Genomic DNA, 21199 nt, shown 5'->3' on the forward strand with positions numbered 1-21199 from the left:
GCCGGGCCACGCCTGGCCATTTGGGGAGACACAGACTCCCCTAACTGGCCCGCCACACAATTTTGGAAACCCGATGTGGCCCTCAGGCCCCCGATCTAGCCAGCACTTGCTTTGGGCAGCAGGTTCGGTAGAATTGTCCTGTGCCGTTTCTCTATTGTACTGAAATTACATAGTACAACAATGAATCACCCTGTATTAGACCTGCCAGGCATTATGCGTTTTCCGCTACGATAGTCCCTCATTTTCCCAGTGCTGTTTCAAGAAGCTGGTTGGCGAGACCAGGAGAGAACAATCAAATCTCTGTATCTGACAGCATATTGTGGTGCAGCTTCTCACACAGGTTTCCGCACATTTGGGCACCTTCCACCCTTCACTGCGAAGGGCAGGTAGGGAGCCAGTGGGACATGTTGCCGCCAGATGCTGACACAGCAGCTGCTGTACGAACACCCGCTAGAGCAGGGGTGGGCAAACTTTTTGGCCCGAGGGCCACAGAGAGGTATGAAAATTGTACGGTGGGCCATGAATGCTCACAATATTGGGGGTAGGGGTGTGAGAGGGGGTGAGGGCTCCGGCTGGGGGTGCGGGCTCTGGGGTGGGGCCAGAAATGAGGAGTTCAGGGTGCGGGAGGGGCTCTGGGTTGGGGTGCTGGGGGATGAGGGGCTTGGGGTGCAGGAGGGGGATCCAGGCTGGGACCAAGGGGTTCAGAGGGCAGGAGAGGGATCAGGGCAGGAGGTTGGGATACGGGGGAGGGGTGCGAAGGCTCCAGCTAGGGGCGCAGGCTCTGGGGTGGGGCTGGGAATGAGGGGCTTGGGGTGCAGGAGGGTGCTCTGAGCTGCGATTGAGGGGTTTGGAGGGTGGGAGGGGGATCAGAACGGTGGCAGGGGATTGGGGCACAGCGGTGGCTCAGGCTCCGTGCGGCGCTTACCGCAAGCAGCTCCCAGAAGCATGTCCCCTCTCCGGCTCCGAGGCCTGGCCAGGAGGCTCTGTGCACTGCCCCTTCCGCAGGCACCACCCCTGCAGCTTACATTGGCCGGGAACCAGGGCCAATGGGAGCTGTGGGGGCGGCACCTGCGGCTGGGGCAGCACGCAGAGCCGCCTGGCCACGCCTCCGCATACTACATAGGAGCTGGAGGAGGGTCTAGTCAGTGGGGAGGTCATGCCGGCTGCTTCCTGGGAGCTGCCCAGAGCAGGGCAAGCCCCTGGCCTAGCTCCCTGGCTGGAGTGCCGGAGCTGGGCAAACCCCCAAGCCAGCTCCCTGGAGGGAACTGAGGGCTGAATTAAATGGTCTGACAGGCCGGACGTGGCCTGTGGGCCGTAGTTTGCCCACCCCTGCGCTAGAGACAGTTACAACGGAACGGCTAATCAGCAGGCAGCCCCGCCATTCCATTCAGAAGAGTGAGGAGCTACAAAGAGACAGTATAGAAAGCACTGAATTAGAAGGATAAAGGCTTCCAAACCAGACTGCACTGCACTCTGTCCATTTGTACTGGCGTTGATGCATTATGCTGAAATCTGAGGGCTAGATTCCACTTTCTTATTCCACATATGCCTATATGAGAATTTAGGAGGATTCCTCTTTGCTCAGAAGGGTGCCCAGCAAACCTGGGATTTTGAGCCTCATCCAGAAAAAGATAGGTGTGGGTGTATCTGACCGGAGGTTGGGTTTTCAAATCCATGTCCCAGCCAAAGACAGCACCCCAAAGCTAATGGACGGCGGCTCCCACATGTGTGTGTATTCTCCTCATATCTTCTCCTTCTCTCTGGCATATGGTAATGGTCTCCGCTTGGTGTGTCAAACAACCCTATATAAGCCTTCCAGCAGGGAACAGCCCCACATCCATTTCACAGCTTGCAGGTCTAAGCGGAGGCTGGGGGTTTGTCTTAAGGGGTGGGAATTTAAAGGGTGCTCCGTGCTGGCCTAAATCTGTTAGCTGCCCATTGCTCTAACTGAGAACAGAATTTGGCCAGTGCTGAGAACTTTGGAAAAGTCCAGCCCCAGTGTTGATTGCTGTGGCTCTCTGAGTCCTTTCCAAAGCTCCTCCAGGCTCTCTCACTTCTGACCCATCTCTTGGAACAGCAGGCCCAAGTCAGGGACAAGTGAGGGATGCTTTTTAAGTACATTTCACCTCCAGCTGGGCACTGTCAGGAGGACAGGCATGTCCCCTCTGAGTGAAGCAATATGGAGTTTGGAGGCAGTGAATACTGCTAGGTTTCCATAGGCCCTTCAATACGATAAAGGATCCTCTGCAGAAAACAGGAAGAACGAGGAGTACTTGTGGCACCTTTGAGACTAAAATTTATTTGAGCATGAGCTTTCGTGAGCTAAAGCCCACTTCATCGGATGCATTCAGTGGAAAATACGGAAGGAAGATATATATATACAGAGGACATGAAACAGTGGGGGTTGCCTTACCAGCTCTAACGAGACCAATCGATTAAGGTGGGCTATTATCAGAAGGAGGAAAAAAAAGTAGTGATCATTAGGATGGCCCATTTCAAACAGCTGACAAGAAGACAGTTTCCTGCAGAAAACAGGAGCTGAAGCTGATGAAACAAACAAAAAAAAAAGATCTGAGCTGAGCAGATCAGGTGTGTTGTGGAGCAGCACCGGAGACAGATCAGTCTCTCAGGTATAATACCATGGTAACCGCCACTGGTTTACAGATTGCATCCAGGTGCTGGTGAGTACAGCAGTTTTCTCCTTTATTGAGCTTTCTATAGAGATCCTTTCCTCTGGCTCTGCAAGATCGGGGGCTTGTTACAGAACCAGGAAACCCCTAGGGGCTTGCGTCTGCTTTAAATAATCTGCTACAGTGATGACAAGTCACAGGGAAAATGTAGAGCATAAGCCTGACTGGCCAGGATTCTAGCTCTAGAAGCAAATCTCCTGCAAAGCAGTTCATTTTCCATCATTGTATATTTCTTCCCATGAAAATTAAATATGTATTTGTGAGGCACCTATCACTGTGGCTGCTATGTATTACAATAATATCAATAATGTAGAATTACTAGCCAAAAAACCTCAACAGAGCATTCAAGAAGATCTCCCTGCTACAGGCCTGGTCATTCACTAATACGAGTGGTGGATGAAATGTTCAATATATAACCAAAATAATTTAATTACCAACTCACTGCCATTGCAGCTGCCTTGGCGGGGGGCCTCTCAGTCCCTCCTATTGTCTGCCTGTGGCACACTGTAGGTTAGTCTCTGGGGGCTGCAATACTTGGATTTACTTCAGGCTGTTGGCTTGGTGTGCGGGTGGCATTGAGGGTGTGTCTACACTGCAATCAGACACCGATGGCTGGCCCCCCGGGGCTCAGGCTAAGGGGCTGTCTAATTGCTGAGATAGAGTTTCAGGCTCAGGTTGCAGCCTGAGCTCTGGGACCCTCCAACCTTACCGGGTCCTAGAGCCTGGGCTTCCACCTGAGGCCGAACATCTACACCACAATTAAACAGCCCCTTAGCCCAAGCCCTGAGAGCCTGAGCCAGCTGGCATTAGGGGTACCAACTTTCTACTCACACAAAACCAAACATCCTTGCCCCACTCCTGCCCAACACCTCCTCCAAGGCCTCACCCTGCCCTACCCCTTCTCAGAAGCCCCGCCCCCTCTCCCTCTGTCGTTCGCTCTCCCCACCCTCACTCACTCATTTTCACTGGGCTGGCTCAGGGTGTTGGGGTGTGGAAGGGGGTGAGGGCTCTGGCTGGGGGTGCAGGCTCTGGGGTGGGGCTGGGAATGAGGAGTTTGGGGTGCAGGAGGGGGCTCCGGGCTGGGGCTGAGGGGTTCGGAGCGGGCTCTGGGCTGGGGCTGAGGGGTTCGGTGTGGGGGAGTGAGGGCTCCGACTGGGGGTGTGGGCTCTAGGGTAGGACTGGGGATGAGGGGTTGGGGGTGCAGGAGGGTGCTCTGGGCTGGGACCTAGAGGTTTGGAGAGCAGGAGGGGAAATCAGAGCCGGGGAATGGGGTTGAGGCATTGGGGGCGGGTGCAGACTCTGGGCAGTACTTACCTCAAGCAGCTCCTGGAAGCAGTGGCATGTTCCTCCTCCAGCTCCTAAGCAGAGGTGTGGCCAGGCAGCTCTGCGTGCTGCCCCATCTGCAGGTGCCGCCCCTGCAGGTCCCACTGGCCACAGTTCCTGGCCAATGGGAGCTGCAGAACCGGCCCTTGGGGTGGGGGCAGTGCGTGGAGCCCCCTGGCTGCCTCTACCCGTAGGAGCCAGAGGAGGGAAATGCTGCTGCTTCCGGGAGCTGCACGGACCCACAGCAGGCAGGGAGTTGCCAACCCCGCTACGCAGCCGACCAGACTTTTAATGGCCCAGTCGGCAGTGCTGACCGGAGCCACCAAGGTCCCTTTTCAACCGGGTTTTCCGATGAAAAACCAGAGACCTGGCAACCCTTGCTGGCATGGGCTAGCTGAAGGTTTTTAATTAGAGTATAGACATACCCGCAGTGGCCTGAGCTATACAGGAGGGCAGTCTCTCTGGTGGTCCCTTCTGGCCTTAAACTCTATGACTACCTAGATTTCCATGGCTCAGATTACGAGCACGTTTGTGCTTTTTGCCACAAATTCAGGATGTGCCCTCTTTGTGAAAAATATTTGCACTCTGGGCTCTGTGAAGATGAGCCTATGTTTGAGTGCATCAGGTTATACTAAAAAGAACAGGAGGACTTGTGGCACCTTAGAGACTAACAAATTTATTTGAGCATAAGCTTTCGGGAGCTAAAACCCACTTCATCGGTTAGTCTCTAAGGTGCCACAAGTACTCCTGGTTCTTTTTGCTGATACAGACTAACACGGCTGCCACTCTGAAACCTGTCAGGTTACACTGCAAGTTATGCAGTTTCATTCAGAAGACTGAATGTTTTCAAAGCCAGTTTACAGCTTTCTTGAAGTTATGGAAAAGATGCAAGATCGTGTTCTGCAAAACCGCGGAGACTAATTATTCAGGCTCAGCTCCAGCAAAGAACATGCTTAATTTTAAGCACGTGAGCAGTCCAATTCACCGCAACGGGCCTTGTTGCTCAGGGATGAGATTTTCAAAGAAAATAAAGAGTTGCTTTTCAAAAGCACAATGGGACTCCTGCTCCAACCTCCCTTAAGCACTCTAAATTCTAAACACCGGCGTGCCTGGCCGGTCTGTACCTTGCCTAGCATCATGTGTGCGCATGGCACTTCACAGATATATTCCATGCCAGGGTACCTGCACGAGGCACTTTCAATCTGAAATAAAGAGCATCTACCAGGGGACAATATACTTACGGCAGGTTCACCACCCTGAGCCACTCTCTCCCTCTGTCTCAGCAGGCCCTGATGCAGCTCCACCTAACCTGGCTGCAAGAGTCTCTCAAAATAGAGTGACCTCAAACACAAAACCTTGATAGTAAATGTCCTTCCTCCCACTTATTCCACAGGGAGGGTTTCCAGCCCTCTGCCACAGACTGGGGAGGGGACTCCAGATCACCCCTTTCCCTCCCAAGATTGCCAGTCCACTGACAAACAGCCCCTCTCTAGTACCCCTCCAAATGCGGGCAGAGAGCATTCTATCCGATGAAGTGAGCTGTAGCTCACGAAAGTTTATGCTCAAATAAATTGGTTAGTCTCTAAGGTGCCACAAGTCCTCCTTTTCTTTTTGCGTATACAGACTAACACGGCTGCTACTCTGTAACCTATCCTAGTTCAGTGCCTCCTACAGGTACCCTCTCTACTGTTTTCTGCAGCTCCTAAAGTCTCTCCCTTTTCTACCCCCAACGTCTGAGTGGGTCAAATTACCTTAATTTTCCCTACCTGGGAAGAGGAGTTGGCTATGTTACAGCTGGGGCTGAGCCCCATCTCCCTTTAAAGGGCCAGCCACACTGTGACAGGTCCCCTCATGAGTCTTTTCTGTTGAAAAAAAATCACAAACGATGCAGCAAATCCTTGGTGACTGGTGTGAGTTTAACACACTGTTTTCCCTCCTTTGTTAGGCTCTACACAGGGACATCAGTTTACATGAAGAGCACATTAGATTCATATTTTCTGAAGGAGCTAGATGACGAACAGGTGAGGTATCTGAGACTGGGATGGGGGAATTTATTGCCTGAACCAAAGCCGACCAAAGTCAATGGAAAAACTCCCATAGATTTCAATGGGCTCTAGATCCTGCCTTTGGCTCTAGACATTTCCCCTTTCAGTCTTTGCTTCCACATGGCCTTACAAGCCCCTGAGCACCCAGAATCCCCGGTGATTTCAGTGGCAGTTGCAAAAAGTCAGCATTTCTCAGGATCAGGCCCTACTGTAAATGTGCAAATGCTTTTTCACGCTGCTGGACACGCAATTAATCATAGGAGACTGCTTAGTGCTTAGATAGTGCTTTCCTTCTGCAAAGTGCTGTACAGGCACTAGTGAAACCCCTCACAGCACCGGCCAGGTAAACACTAGCCTTCTCATCTGACAGATAAGGATATTGTGGCGGAGAGGTAAAGTGACTGGATCAAGGCCACAGAGGGAGTTCAGTGTCAAAGCAGGATTACAGTGCAAAAGTTCCTGATACCTACTCCTTATCTCAGCACTAGGGCCAGACCTTTCTCCACGGCACCTCTAAGCCCTGATTCAACAAAGCACCTAACTTCAGTGGGATTTAAGCACAAGCTACCAGGACTACTCATGTGCTTAAAGTTACGCACATACTTAAATACTTTGTTGAACTGAAGCTCAAACGCCTTGCATACGTAACTGTGAATTATCCTTCAGATTCCACAGAACATCTAGCTCTTAGGTGAGACTAAACATGCAATGTATTTTCAGACCCTGGTCCAACGAAGTACTTAAGCAGGAGCTTAATTTTAACCACATGCATAATCCCACTAAAATCGATTGGGCTATATAAGTATTTAATGTTGGCCATGGGCTCTGCTGAATTGGGGCCTCCAACAGGGTCCAAACTGGCATGGACAGCCTGGCATGAGCTGGAGAATGGGCAGAGTTATGAATATCCAGTAGTAAAATAATTTTTTCCCCATTTGAATGGTTAGCCTCTTTTCTAGTCAGGCAGCTTCACACTAATAAACCCCATGACTAGGAAAGTTATGGATCATTCATATCTATAATTTGAGTGATATTTGATTTTGCTTTCAAGCTTTTTTTTACTGTATTTCTGGCAGCGCTACAATGCCCTGGATTAATGCTTTGCTACTCATTGTTTGAGAACAAATGTAAATGGCCACATTTTCAAAAGAGCTCAGCATCCAGCAGCTCCCCAAGAAACATCTGAATAAATCTGGCTACTTCACATAATAATTCGGCAGCTTTCCATTGTTAAGAAGGGACACTCCCCACACCCTGCCCTCCCTGGGAACTCTGGTTGCCATGAAGCTCTTTGGAAGATCTGAGCCCAGCCTTTCACAACTAGAAATCGTTCAGTGGACAGCTTTGATCCCCATTGAAAATGGGTATAGGAGTCTCATCCCATGTGTCCACAACACAAAACCACCATATCATATTGTGGGACTGGCAGTCTCTGTTCAAGAGGGACCCAAGAATTCAGTAACATGGATGTCACAGATCAGGATTTATGTGTATAGGCTCATCTATTCCTGAAATTTACACACCTGTCCACAGAGATGCTTGATGTAGGTTACTGTTATAAGTGTCAGTTCCAAGAGCATTGTATTTTACATGGTCAAGGGGTCCACTCACCACAGTGGCACCTCCTGCTGGCCATCCTGGGGATTAGCTCTGGTAAATGGTGCCTCTCCCATTGTCCTCTCACCCTGCAGACCCACCTCACTCCAGGAACCCCAGCATCCTCTTCATGACTTGGCCCTCTGGCCAGGCCACTATCTATGTTTCCCACTTTTGAGGTTACCCAAAGTCCTTCTATGCAAACAGTCCCAGGCAGTCTTCACCCATGCTGCCCTGATGGTGCCCCTTCCCCCAGTGGCCAGCATGGGAACCATCCTCTACTGCAGGTTCCAGTCCAGGGACCCTCAGCTTAGCAGTTCTGTGCTCTAGCCACTCTGCCCTCACTGCTCCTTCCTAGTCCTCCCCTAGAAGGACCAGCTCCAGCCCAACTCCCTTCTCTTCCCACAGAGTTACTACAGCCTGCTACCTTCCTGCCATGCAGCCTTTCCCAAGAGCCCCCTGTCTGTTGCAGGCTGCCTGGCTTTATAGGTCCCACCTCTCCTGCCCAGCTGAGCCTGCCCACAATCAACCCTGCCCCCTGGCTCTCCCTCCAGGTGCAGCCTGTGGAGTTAATTGGCCTACCTGGCCACCTTAACCCGTTTGAAAGAACACCCCATCTCACACACAGAATTAAAATGAAATACATCAACAAATAAAGCTCTTTGCATGTACCGCCCAGAGAAGCTGCTTTGATAATATATGATTTAAACCGGCAACAAGAACTACTGTGCTTTATCTAGTGTGGAAACCCTGGAAAGTGAGTGTTAAAAGCTCATTCCCTTCTTTCTTTTAGAAAGACATGTTTGAATTTAATAAAGGCTGGAGGTTCTCTGGAATCCAAAGGATATTTTACAACAATCTGGTCAAAGAACTGGGAGGGTTTGGGACAGAGCCTGGCAAGTTCATCTGGCCAACCAGTGTGACCATGGCTCTGGATGGAGATCTGGTTGTGAAAGATAGTGGAAACAAAAAGATCCAGCTCTTCAGCCCTGATGGTTGCTATAAGAATGGGTTTTCCTATGGATCTGAACCAAGAAAAGGTCTGGGAGATGTAGCATGCACACAGAATGGCTTGTTGCTTGTGACTGATGGATCCAAAGCCATCAAGGTCTTCTCTAAAGATGGTGAGATGATCCACCAGCTGAAGTCTCCCAAAATGGACTGGAATCATTTCTACAGGATGGCAGTCCTGAAGTCCAATGATATTGCAGTGACAGACTGGACAGATGGCGGAAAAGTTCACATCATTGGGGTGGACTGGAGAATGAATGCCATCCTGAAGATGAACACGATAGATGGCTTTCATAGACCAGAGCACATTGCAGTCAATAAGGTACAGTATAGCACAAACTACTAACACAATGATTATTTACATTGTGGCAGTTCCCAAAATGCATTAAGTGCTTTCTAAACACAGGGAAACACAGTCCCTGCCCCCATGTGCTTGCAATGTAGGATGAGCAATAATTTTAATAAAAGGAGGACTTGTGGCACCTTAGAGACTAACAAATTTATTTGAGCATAAGCTTTCATGAGCTACAGCTCACTTCATCGGATACATGCAGTGGGAAAAAAATCCCTCCTTTTCTTTTTGCGGATACAGACTAACACAGCTGCTACTCTGAAACCAATAATGTTAATGATGACTCTTTTGTTAGCAGTACGTTATGGAACAAGGTGGCAGAATTGTAAGAACCAGAGCTTTATTAAACATTCTGCAAGGCTAGTACTCCATGCTGAGGCTCTTCTATTTCCCTTGGTGTCACAGCCCTGTAACAATCCCCCCTACCGCCAGGCTTACATACCTCCCTGATCAGCCAGGTATAGCAAAGCTAAAAATTGAACCCAGATCTCTTGGTCTCTGTCCATTGCCTTAACCACAAACGATCCTTTCTCTCTTGTACTGATAGGCTGAAACAGTGCACAGAGTAAGAAGAATGTTTGAGCAAAGTGTACGATGAGTGGTTTTGTTCTGTGTAGTCCTGATGATTCTGCTGAATGAGAGACACTGAGAGTGGTCAGTTTGGATGAGCTATTACCAGCAGGAGAGTGAGTTTGTGTGGTGGCGGGGGGGGTGAGAAAACATGGATTTGTGCTGGAAATGGCCCACCTTGATTATCACGCACATTGTAGGGAGAGTGGTCACTTTGGATGAGCTATTACCAGCAGGAGAGTGAGTTTGTGTGTGTATGGGGGGGGGTGTGAGAAAACCTGGATTTGTGCTGGAAATGGCCCACCTTGATTATCATGCACATTGTAGGGAGAGTGGTCACTTTGGATAAGCTATTACCAGCAGGAGAGTGAGTTTGTGTCGGGGGGGGGGGGGGGGGCGGAGGGTGAGAAAACCAGGATTTGTGCTGGAAATGGCCCAACTTGATTATCATACACATTGTAAGGAGAGTGATCACTTTAGATAAGCTATTACCAGCAGGAGAGTGGGGTGGGAGGAGGTATTGTTTCATGGTCTCTGTGTATATAATGTCTTCTGCAGTTTCCACAATATGCATCCGATGAAGTGAGCTGTAGCTCACGAAAGCTTATGCTCAAATAAATTGGTTAGTCTCTAAGGTGCCACAAGTACTCCTTTTCTTTTTGCGAATACAGACTAACACGGCTGTTACTCTGAAACCTGATTTTCTTGAGAGATCAGGGTGAGATCCATTCACAGTTTCTCCACAAACCCACCAGGCTGTAGACCAACTAAGTAGTAGTAGAATTCAAAGAATGTTCTTTTTGCTGTTAATAAATTACTCTGATACGCCTTCAGCATCCAAACTCTGGAATAGATTTCTGGATTATTTAGGACCAGCAGTAAAGCCAAGCCCTTTGGAATCTAGCAGCTCTAACTAGGGTACTATCACTTTTTCCCCCCAGCAGAGTGAAGAGATACTGGTTACTGAAGGGCAGCTCTTTGGAAAATACCAAGGCTGCTGCCTCAAGATTATGGACAGTGAAAGAATTCTGAAGAAAACAATTGGACCAGACTATGGCAGCAAATTCACCTTTGTGAATCCCTCTGGAGTCTGTGTAGATTCAAATGAGAACTTGTTTGTTGCAGATGAAGGACAAAACCGCATAGTGATGTTTAACCCCGATGCATCCCTGATTGCTTTAGTAGTAACTCAAGATCTAGAAGGCCCTTGTGGGCTTTCGGTGACAAAGGATGGGCTCTTGGCAGTAGCTGACTGCTATCATCACAATGTAAAGTTCTACAGATACAGATGAGAGTAGGTGAATGCCTTATCTTAGCAATTGAACTTGCCTTAGTAAATACCTTTGTACATGGTGAATAAAATAGAAATGTAAAAATCTAGGTTAACATGGGCCAGAATCGTGATCACTGGGCTGCTTCTACCAAGGAGAATAAAAACATTCTAGACTTATGGAAGAAAGCACTATAGGCTAGGACTTGGAGCCAAGAACTCCTGCATTATAATCTCACAATTTTATAATCTCTGCTTTACTGTATGGTCTTGGGCAAATCACAACCTTATATCATGTAACAGTTCCTGCACCTGGTAAATAGGATTCATGCTACTTACCTCCCTACTTCACCAGAGAGTGGTTCAGAAGAATGAATGTTTGGATGCTGCATTGAAGATATAAAATGCTATGTAAGTGCTAACTGATATTATTATTAGATAATCCCAAATTCAGAGGTAGTTTAGAGTGTGTGCCAGGTTTTTTCTGATAAGTAAGGGGAAAACTGTAGGATCTCAGATCTGATGTGTAGTCATTGTTGGTAAATACTGACATTTGAAGAGCTAATTAAAGTGATCAATTCTGTTCATTTGCCTAATGCTATTAGGATATGAGTTTGCTACTTGTAAGTTTTCCAGGTGTGCTGGGATGTACTCTCCTAAAGACAGAGTTATCCTACATGTGGCTGCTGAATTGAGACTATGAGAGTATTTGTATTCAGGGCTCTCTCTTACTTTTCTGCTGTAATGGAGATGCACTGGGAATCATTCAAATATCTCCTCTCACTGCAGTTTTCCCACCAACTCCGAATGTGTTGTAATAATCTCTGTAACCTGCCTTCCTGCCATCTCTTTTGGTCAAGAGTCTTCTACCCAAGCCTCCCACTGGATTCTAGTTGCTTCCTAATATAAAGTATCTTGATTCTTCTTCTTTAAGAAGGGGAGTGTTAAATAGGAAGGGGAAAAGTTAAATATTGGAGAGGGGTTTTCTCTTCATGGACACAGAAGATCATGAGCAGTACTACAGGAACTTCTCTTCCTCACTTCAGAATCGCAAAGAAACAATGATGGGGTCCTCACTTCAAGGGCGGATACTAACAAGGGCGGATAACACCAATATGTTAAAAAAAAAACCCTGTGAATTAGTCAGATATGATTTATCAGTAAGTATCTGCAAGTGGGTAAAAAAGGGTAAGGTACACTGACATAGGTTACATGCCAAAGGGCCAGAAGGAAGGAGCAGAGCAGGATGATGTAAGAAGGTTCAAGTCATAGTTTGGGAAAACACGGTTACTTACGTTACAGTAACTGTGAGTCTTCGAGATGGGCTACGCATGTGGATCCCACTGATGGTCCATGTGCACCTCACCTGGCATCCACATGCACAGGGACTCCAAGACTTTAACTTTCAATCTCCTCTTAGGCCTTGTCTTCCGTAGGAGAAAAGGTCTGTTTTCAACATGTGTGAGCTAGCACAGACTAAGTGACAAATCTGCCTGCATGCAGCGGGCTGACCAAAGGCCAATGCACCTCCTGAGCTGTCACTCACACACTCCCCAGAGTATGTCTATGTCTCAAGCAGAGGGTGTAATCGCCAGCTTGAGGAGACACACCCCCACTAGCTCTGATCAAGTTAGCATGTTAAAAATAGTGTGCCAGGCAAGCAGCAATGGGGCTAAGGCACCTCAAGTACAATACCTGTCCGAGATGCGGGTGTAACCCACACACCTCCTGGGTGTGGTGTTCTGTCCCCTCTAGTGGCACCGAGACCACTTAGAGAGAGGGAGATTCTGAGTCTGCTCTACAGCCTTAGCCAACAGCCAGTTGCCTTTCAGCTCATGTGCTAGAGGCTCACGCGCTAAGCTCCAAAGGGCCCAGGTTTGATCCTGATGACTGGGGTCTGTCACCGTTACACTAGGCAAGTACTCGTGGTGGCTGGCCGCTCACAGTGCCGTGACCGCAGTCTGTTTTACCACACTCGCTGAATTAGAGCTAGCGTGGATATTTCTCATCAAGCTGGGAATTACACCCCTGGTTTGAAGTGCAGACATACCCTTAGACACCCTTGCACTTGTTTTCTAACATGTAACATTCACCACCTTAGAAATCAGATCTGAAATTTGCTTAAAGTGTTCAAACAAGCCGTGGCGCACTTGGTTTCCTGGAAGGTGTGATAACAGACTCCAATGCTGTACATTCTTCCTGGGGTTGTCCGAAAGGAATGTCTCATTACCAAACTTTAAAATATTGTTACAAAACCCAAGGGATTCGGTGGCCTTGGCACATGAAACAACAGTGACCACAAAGTGGTTCAAGAATAAGCACAATGTATTAATAAAATGTTTTAGCAAACCAATAGGTTATCGGTGATGTGTCCTTAGACAACCAACTATTTTAATACAGAGATTTGGAATAGAACCCTTTTATGTTAACGATTTTAAACAACCATTTTATTTTTTAAACAAACTAAAACGATAGCATTAGTACAATATGAACATAGTCATCAGAATGTAGGAACCTCAAGAGGAAATCTAGTCTGTCCTCTGGCACCATGGCAGGATTACATATTAATAAGCTTGAAGGATTCCAGGGCGTGCAAGACAAGACAGATGGTGGTATCCTCAATCTTTAACATGCTCCTTCCTTAACAATCTTTATATTCATGTCATGTTCCCTAGGGAAAACAAGAAAAAACTATCAAGCTTTCTCAAGCTGGGTCACAGGTATGCAATGTTCCGGGGCACTGCTCTCATAGATCAGATGCAGAATGCACCCAGTCTGAATAGAGACTTCCTACACCCAAACCAGATACTGAAATCTTTGCTGTCAACTCCAGTGTCTTTCTACATAAAAGGAAAATACCAGGCAAGCTTGCGTTGCACCCTTCCATTGCCTATTATATGTCACCCCTGAGAAACAATCTGCCTCAGCAGCTCAGCACATCTTCAGTCAGATGGCACAAAGAGCCCTGACACGAATCTCACCTGCAGTAACTGCAGAGCTCGCACTTGTTCCGGTAGGTTCTCCCGTCACTGCCACAGACAGGGCGATAATACAAAATACACATTGGTTTGAGGATGTAATGAACACACACAGGCTGGAAAAATTGAAGGAAAAATCATGAGATCAGTATTTCATTATTTAGACTTTCATGGAGAAAGCCAGAGTGAATACAAATCAGAGGGCTGCGTTCTGCACGCCCAGAGCAATCCCCACTGAATCCAGTCGAGAAGCCTGTAACGCAAAATCTGGCCCATGGTCACTAGCTCATACAGCACTGATCGTGATAAATGGAAGAGTAATTTTTACTGCTAAAAGTTATTTGAAAAGAAAACGTGCATATGACACTACATTCCATCAGAGAATGTTATACACCCCGTGGCTAGTAACAGCATTGGTTGTAAGAGAAATGGGGGGGGGCGGTTCAAAGGCCTCATTGACAGCTAGACACCAAACTCCCATTGAAAGTCAAGGGCCGTTAGGTGCCTAACTTGCTGTTGTGTTTTTGAGACTCTTCCCCCCTTACCCTTTCGGGGGAAGAGCTAAGGACAGCACTTAGCAACAGAAATAAGAGAAAACTCCAAGTTCCACCTTAACAGATGGGCAACGTGGAAGTGATTAAGATGGAAATGCTGAATGAGCAGATGTGATCCTTGGTCATTTGCCAGGGAGTTAAAATCATCAGTAACTTTCTCTAAGTTTAAGCAAATATCAGTTGATGTTACATAGTCTTAAGCATAGTTAAGCCCTTTTGTACAGAATGTTTCTTTTGCTTTATGCACCACCACCTCCATTTAGATCACAAAGGGAACTAAATAGCCTGTCCAATGCTGGACCACGTTCAATAGTCATTTTTGTAACAATCAGATAAACACTTTCTCTCTGGCCTCCCTTTATGGAAAGGGGAGTGATCAGGGGACTAGAATTGTCTTGCTCACTCACAGTCCCCTGCTTTCACCACTATACAAGACTGGCCCTGCCATGTGTGCTTATAGAAAAATATATACACTCCACTCCCATGTGTTCTATAATAATACATACAGAAAAGAGCAGACAGGGAATGGGATGAATTCAGGTTGATGACAGTGAGTAACAGAGCTGGGTGAATAATTTGTAACAAATAATTTTTTCAATCAATTTTGCCTATTTCATTGTCTGCGAACAGATAGTGATTTCTCCATATTTATTATCTATTCAAAATTCTTTGCTTAATAATTTCTGGGAATAATTCCCAGCCTGTAGCTTGTTCATGAGGAATTTGTAGTGAGCATTTGATATTTAAAATTTGAGCTGCATGGAGTAATTTTGATCAGACACATAAATCAAAAGATACGTTTCTGGTCCCTGATTGGCTGAGTGAAATTTTGACTCAAGTTTCCAGTTTGAATACTTGTGATTAAAAGTTCAAAATTTGCTTTTTCTGCCTTGTCACTTAAAATTATCTATTCCATGGTCATTCCTGCCAGTAACCTTATTTGTTAGACTGTTTATGGAAAGCAGAAGGGTGCAAGATAGTCACAGCAAATTTGTTTAAAAATTCAAATGAATATTATCAGTATTTGCTCAGTTCTATTGAACAATATTTCATACATGTAACAGAGTAAACAAAGAAAGATCTTACATAGCTTGGTAATTGTCCAGTTCTATTTAGTCCTTCATATCTTCCTGTGCCTTCCTCTGAAATACAATTTGTTCGTATGAAATCAAAACATAAGCTTAAAGTGGTGAACACTGCATCCATGATCAAACTTTAGTGAAATGTGCATAGAATTAATCGATGTAGCCATGTGTTCCTCATCCTCCCGCAGTATGTTTGCTACAATCATTTGTTGTTTCTTGTTTTAATTTAGATTGGAAGATTTGGGGGCACGGACTGTCTTTAACAATGGGCAAATGAGTGTGCAGAACTACATCGAACGATAAGAGGCAATATGAATGTTTCCCTTAGGCAGTCTCTGCCAGGGCTACCTAGGTCACAGCTCTGGTGCCTGGGGGAGTATCTGGGGCTGCATGCCAGATTCCCCCCACCAGCAGAAACTGGGCAAGGAGCAAACAAACCCATAATTTCTCTCCCTCCCCCCATATACTGGGCAGTGGAACTAGCTGGTTATGCAGGGTGAGGGATGGAATATGCTGCACCCCTTAAAGGAGAGTCACAAATTATTCCCCTTCGCCCCAGCACAAACAGGATCACTGTTAGGCACAGTCCCGGTGCATCCTCCAGATCACACCCAACACTGTGAGCTGCTTGCAGAAAGCATGATCCCTCTATGGGCGAAATCCTGGCTCCATTCAAGACAATGGGAGATTTACCACAGACTTCAATGCAGCCACCATCTCACTCTATGTATTTAAACAATGCCTAGCACAATAGAGTCTCATTCACAAATAATAAAATAAGAGCTGCAAGATAGGGCAAAAACATGTAATAAAATCCCAAGCACTGATCATCCACCTGTTATAGAAAGGTCACAGTTAAACGAAAGAATATTGGGTCAAATCCTGCACTTTGCAGCCAATGGGACCTTTGGCCGAGGAAAGACCGAGGACTGTAGAAATTAGCCCATTGACTCTCAGGATTTCATCCTCCAGATGCTATAGGATGTGGTAATGTTCTTACTACCAGGAGTAACTCCATGGAAATCAAGAAGATAAGTGAGTCTTCAGCACCCCTGAATATCAGGTCACTTTTATTTAGTTGCTCAACTGTGGCTATAGGTAGCTAACTCCAACATCCAAGTTTGAGAGTTTTGGTTCAGTGTTTCTAAGCAAATGTACCCCCCGCAACACAGTGAAACAGGAAAGAAAATATACGGAGACTTACCGGCAAAAGCAGAGAAGCAAAACAAGAGCACAGCGATGTGAACTTTAAAATTCATCTTGGTTTTGACATCGCCCACACACTAGCAGATCAAAAGCTTTTTCTGATACTGTTTCTGGGCAGCAGTTAACTGTAATTCTTTTCATAAAGAAGTGTCTATTATATGGGCTGGGAAGTGCCAGAGTTGTTTATTTTTGATATTTAACTCTTTCACTTCTGACTCTTCAGAAACTCCACCTCCCGCTTCCTTGCTTAATTCCCCCGACTGCTCTTCCCCTATCCCCGAGGAAGCCCGCTAATCAATTTCCCTGTCACCTAATAAATTCCATCTACAGCCAAAACTCTGATCATCCTTTGATGACCTGGAGCAACCTCCCATTCACCAGCACCCCAGTTATCCTATCCTGCTCATCCCGCATTCCACCCACCTTTCCCGACAGCAATACCCTCACCCCAAGTAACCCATACAACGAATCCTAAGAAATACCCTCCGCAGAGCAAATTCCCCCACTACAACAGCAACTCGACTCATGCTGCTGGTTACAACATGCGCTCACTGGAGGAGTCATGGGTGAAATTCCCTGGGCTATTACCTAGGTCAAAAGAGATCATCATGATGGTCCTGTCTGGCCTTAAAATCTATGCAGCTATGATTTTCAGAGATACTGAGCCCCCACAATTCTCACTGACTTCAGGTGGAGATGTGGGTGTTCAGCACTTTTGAAACTCGGGTCCTTGGCACCCACGTGTGTCTACCTACATACACAGAACTTCTGTCCAGGGAGATATCCCACAGCCCTCACCAGCAGCAGGAGTGGTCTTCTTGGAAGTCCTCAGGAGGAGATGTCTTTTGGGAAGTGGCAGGCCAGTCTGTTCCACACACAAACAGCACTTTCATCTTCCTTCTGTAAGCAGAGTCAGGATGAGCTCCACCCTGACATCTGGTGGTGAGGTGTGGCAAGTTGTGGAAAAGAACTTCAGGGGCCGATCTCATTTGCATAGGCACACCCACCCCGCCTAGAATGAGGCCATAGCTGCCCAAATGGTCACTTTGGCTGCTGTGGGATCCCCAGTGTCTCTGTTATTGGGGCAGGAAGAATAAATTGTTATTACCCTGATTATGGGAACTGTGCTTGGAACTGTACTTGGCCTTTTGTTATGATGGAGGGACTCACCATCAACTAAGTAGCACTCGCTAGGCAAGGGTCATGGGTTCCAAAACTCTGTGAATAGAGAGAGATTGAGGACAAGTATTAATACTTGGTGGTATGGGCCCCTTGGTGAGGGCCTTATATGCTAATTGCACTTCCTCCTCTCTCCACTGTAGAATATCAGAACTAATTTTGATTCCATTAGGAGTCTAGTTACAGGCTGCTGAGCTCACTTTGGGCTAACAGCGCACCAGCACTGAGGATCCCCTACTACTAGCTGAATTCACCTAAGAGCTGAAATCACTGAGCATTGTGTTAAGTAGTGGGGGAGCCTGAAGATATATTGTGGAGCAGTTTGTGGGATGGCTGGAGTGCCTTGTGGACAGGCTGGTGGAGCAGTTCATAGGACGGCGGGAGCTGCTTGTGGGACGCAGAGCAGTTCGTGGGACGGCAGGAGCTGCTTGTGGGCCGCGGAGTGGAGCTGAGCGAAGCAGTTTGTGGGGCGGCTGGCAGAGCGGAGCAAAGGCCTATGGAGCTGTGGAGCGGTCAGCTTCAGATCATGTAAGGTGCCCCTTACCTCTCTCCCCCTTCCCCCATCTCCACCCAGGTTGGGAGGTAAAGCTCTGCAGATAAACTTTCGAACTCTGGGGCTGCCCTGACCAAGGACAGAGACTTTTGGGTCATTGGCCTTTTGGGACTTTGGGGGATTTGGGGTTGCTGGACTCAAGAACCAAAGGGAAAGGGGCATGCCCCAATTTGCTTGGGGTGGGTTTTTTTTGCTCATGGGTTGTGTTACGAACCCTGTTGGTGGTGTTTCCCCAACATAACGCCACATTGTTTCTCTCTGTTATTAAAAGGCTTTTTGCTACACTCAGACTATGTGCTTGCGAGAGGGGAAGTATTGCCTCTTGGAGGTGCCCAGTGGGGGTGGTATATATTTGTCCCAGGTCGCTGGGTAGGGGTTAGAGCCGGTTTGCATTGTGTTATTGGAATGAATCCCCTAGATATTGAACCCGGCCCTTGTTGCTGCCAACTCTGACGGGCAGAAGGGTTACACTCCTGTGGGAGGGGGATGTCTGAGAACTGTTTTTCTTCCAATCCTCTGCATGGGTGGGCGCAGGGGGTGCAGTGAACAGCATAAGCTGCTTCTTCCTCTTCTCAGAAAGTGGGAGAATTTAGAATAGCTTCTTTTCCCCACCTCACTGGAGCAGGAAGCCCAGGTGGAGTCTCCTTAGTTCCCACTGTGGAGCCTACTGATGGTGCTAAGTTCCCAGTGGGGCACATTTGTTGAGGGCCTCAACTGCCGTACTTCCTACTCAGGCAATGAGGGGAGTGCTCCTGTCAGAAGTGGCATGCGTGCCAGGTTTGCATGGACACATGTACCTGCTGCTGGGTTGGGCTTGAAACTCCTCAGGGATTTCAAGGGGAGAAAAAGTAGCCTGGCAGAGGCTGCAGGATCAGCTGCTAATGGCTATTGTAGGCCCCAGGGCCAACTCACTGTGGGACCAGGCTTCCCTCTCCCGCATCATCCTGGTTGTTAGCATCACCCTCAGACTTTGGTGGGAAGGGCAAAGGCAGAGGTGGACACAGGCAGAGAATAAATTCCATGCAGTTCAAGAAGACATTGTTTTAAAATAACTAAATGTGGGGATTATATTGCCCCTTTCATTTACTTCCCCTCTCTTTCCCTGACAGAACTCCATTTCTTATTATTACTGGCACTGGTTCCCTCACCTCGGCACATACTTAGGACCCTGAATCCTTGCTATGCAACTAGTTCAGATCCGGGCCAGGCTGGTGCTGATCAAACTAGTTTCTGTGCAATGGCTATTCAGGGGGCTATAGTATGCACTAGTGGAGAGTGAATTGGCCTGAGTCCACCCTGAGCAGTAGCCAGAGTTGCGACAAACAAAATGCTACATGTGTGGGCAGGGTGTGGGGGTGCAAGGGATGGGCTATGGATGTGGACGGGGTGTGGGGGTGGGCAGGCTATGGTGGCAGGGTACAGGGAGTGTGGGGCATGGGGTGTGCAGGGTGTGCGGGTGCAGGGTATGGGCTGTGAATGTGGACAGGGTGTGGGTTGGGTAGGTGGTAGTAGCAGGGTACAGGGAGTGGGGGGTACCAGCATAGGCAGGGTACGGCAGGGCCGGATTAACCTTTTGTGGCCCCGGGAGTGGTGCAATCAGCCAGGCCAGGGCCTGCCCCGCCCCAACAAGCCTCCCTCAGGACCCACTTGCCTGGAGGGGCCCAGCCAAGCCCCCCAAACTGTCCCCCACAACTGGCTGAGACTGGCCAGGCTTCTTAACCAGTCCCAAGCAGCGCAGCTCCGGGGAGACCGGAGGGGCCCCACGTGGTGGGACGCAGAGACTGCCCAGAGCCGGATGTGCACTGGGGTCTGGCCAGGGGGTGAAGAGGAGCCCTTGGCAGGCAGGCCAAGAGGAGCAAGTGGTGGGCTGGTGGGGTCTCAGGGTGCAGTGTAAGCGGAGCAGGCTAGGGCCCCATCTGAGCATGGTACAGGGAGTGGGGGGTACTGGCCTGGGAAGGGTGTGGGGGTGCAGGTTATGGGGTGCATGAATGGGCAGGGTGTGGTGGCAGGGTACACAGAGTGTTGGGGGGTGTGGATGTAGGTGGGGTGTGGTGGTGGGCAGGCTTGGTAGCAGAATACAGGGACTCTGGGGGGTATGGGTGTAGGGGTGCAGAGTATGAGGTGTGGACGTGGGTGGCGGTGGTGGTAGCAGGATACAGGGAGCGGAGGTTACGGGGGTGGGCAGGGTGTGGAGGTAGCTGGTGTGTGAGCAGGCTGAGGTAGCAGGGTACAGGGACTGCGGGAGGGTAAGGGGCTAAGCGGGCTATGGGGTGTGGATGTGGCCGGTATGTGGGCACGCTGTAGTGGGAGGGTACAGGGAGTGTGCAGGGGTGGGCAGGGGGGAGGCTGTAGTAGTAGGGAACTGGCAGTGTGGGGAGTACGGGGGTGGGCGGGGAAGCAGGGTACGGAATGTGGATGTGGCCAGTACGTGGGCACGCTGTAGTGGGAGGGTACAGGGAGTGTGGGGGGTACGGGGTGGGCGGGGTGTGGGGGAGCAGGGTACAGGGTGTGGAAGGGGACAGGGTTTGGGATGAGCAGGCTGCAGTGGCAGGGTACGGGGGGGTACGGGGGGGTGGAAGTGCAGGATATGGGGTACGGCATTGGGCAGGCTGTGGTAGCAGTGTACAGGGAGTGTGGGGGTGTGTGGCGGTGGGCAGGCTGTAGTATCAGGGTACAGGGTGGGCGGGGTGTGGAAGGGGACAGGGTTTGGGGGTGGTGGGCAGGCTGTAGTGGGCGGATACAGGGAGTGGGCGGAGCGTGGCAGTGGACAGGGTTTGGGGCGGGCAG

General features: G+C 48.6%; 2 protein-coding genes across 4 annotated transcripts; one reads left to right on the top strand and one right to left on the bottom strand.

Moving 5' to 3' along the window:
- The first annotated feature begins 8082 nt into the window (after positions 1-8082).
- Positions 8083-11989, top strand: LOC122465851 (tripartite motif-containing protein 3-like). Of its 2 annotated transcripts, none has more exons than XM_043546933.1 (2): positions 8083-8987; positions 10529-11989. In XM_043546933.1, exons 1-2 carry the CDS (start codon positions 8454-8456, stop codon positions 10877-10879), a joined length of 885 nt encoding a protein of 294 aa, XP_043402868.1. In that variant the 5' UTR covers positions 8083-8453; the 3' UTR covers positions 10880-11989. The 2 variants fall into 2 exon arrangements, with proteins under 2 accessions (XP_043402868.1, XP_043402869.1); XM_043546934.1 differs by having other exon boundaries at positions 8086-8987; positions 10532-11989.
- Positions 11990-13248: 1259 nt separating this feature from the next.
- Positions 13249-17598, bottom strand: LOC114019036 (trypsin inhibitor ClTI-1). 2 transcript variants are annotated; one of them, XM_027820384.3, is made up of 5 exons: positions 17479-17598; positions 16679-16813; positions 15476-15531; positions 13839-13951; positions 13249-13528 (listed from the first exon to the last, which is right to left on the bottom strand). In XM_027820384.3, the coding sequence occupies exons 2-5, from the start codon at positions 16731-16733 to the stop codon at positions 13483-13485; spliced, it is 270 nt and encodes an 89-aa protein (XP_027676185.1). In that variant the 5' UTR covers positions 16734-16813; positions 17479-17598; the 3' UTR covers positions 13249-13482. The 2 variants fall into 2 exon arrangements, with proteins under 2 accessions (XP_027676185.1, XP_043402870.1); XM_043546935.1 differs by lacking the exon at positions 17479-17598 and adding an exon at positions 17269-17393.
- Positions 17599-21199: the final 3601 nt, after the last annotated feature.

Source organism: Chelonia mydas, chromosome 5 (assembly GCF_015237465.2).
Source record: "Chelonia mydas isolate rCheMyd1 chromosome 5, rCheMyd1.pri.v2, whole genome shotgun sequence".
Lineage (NCBI taxonomy): Eukaryota > Metazoa > Chordata > Testudines > Cheloniidae > Chelonia > Chelonia mydas.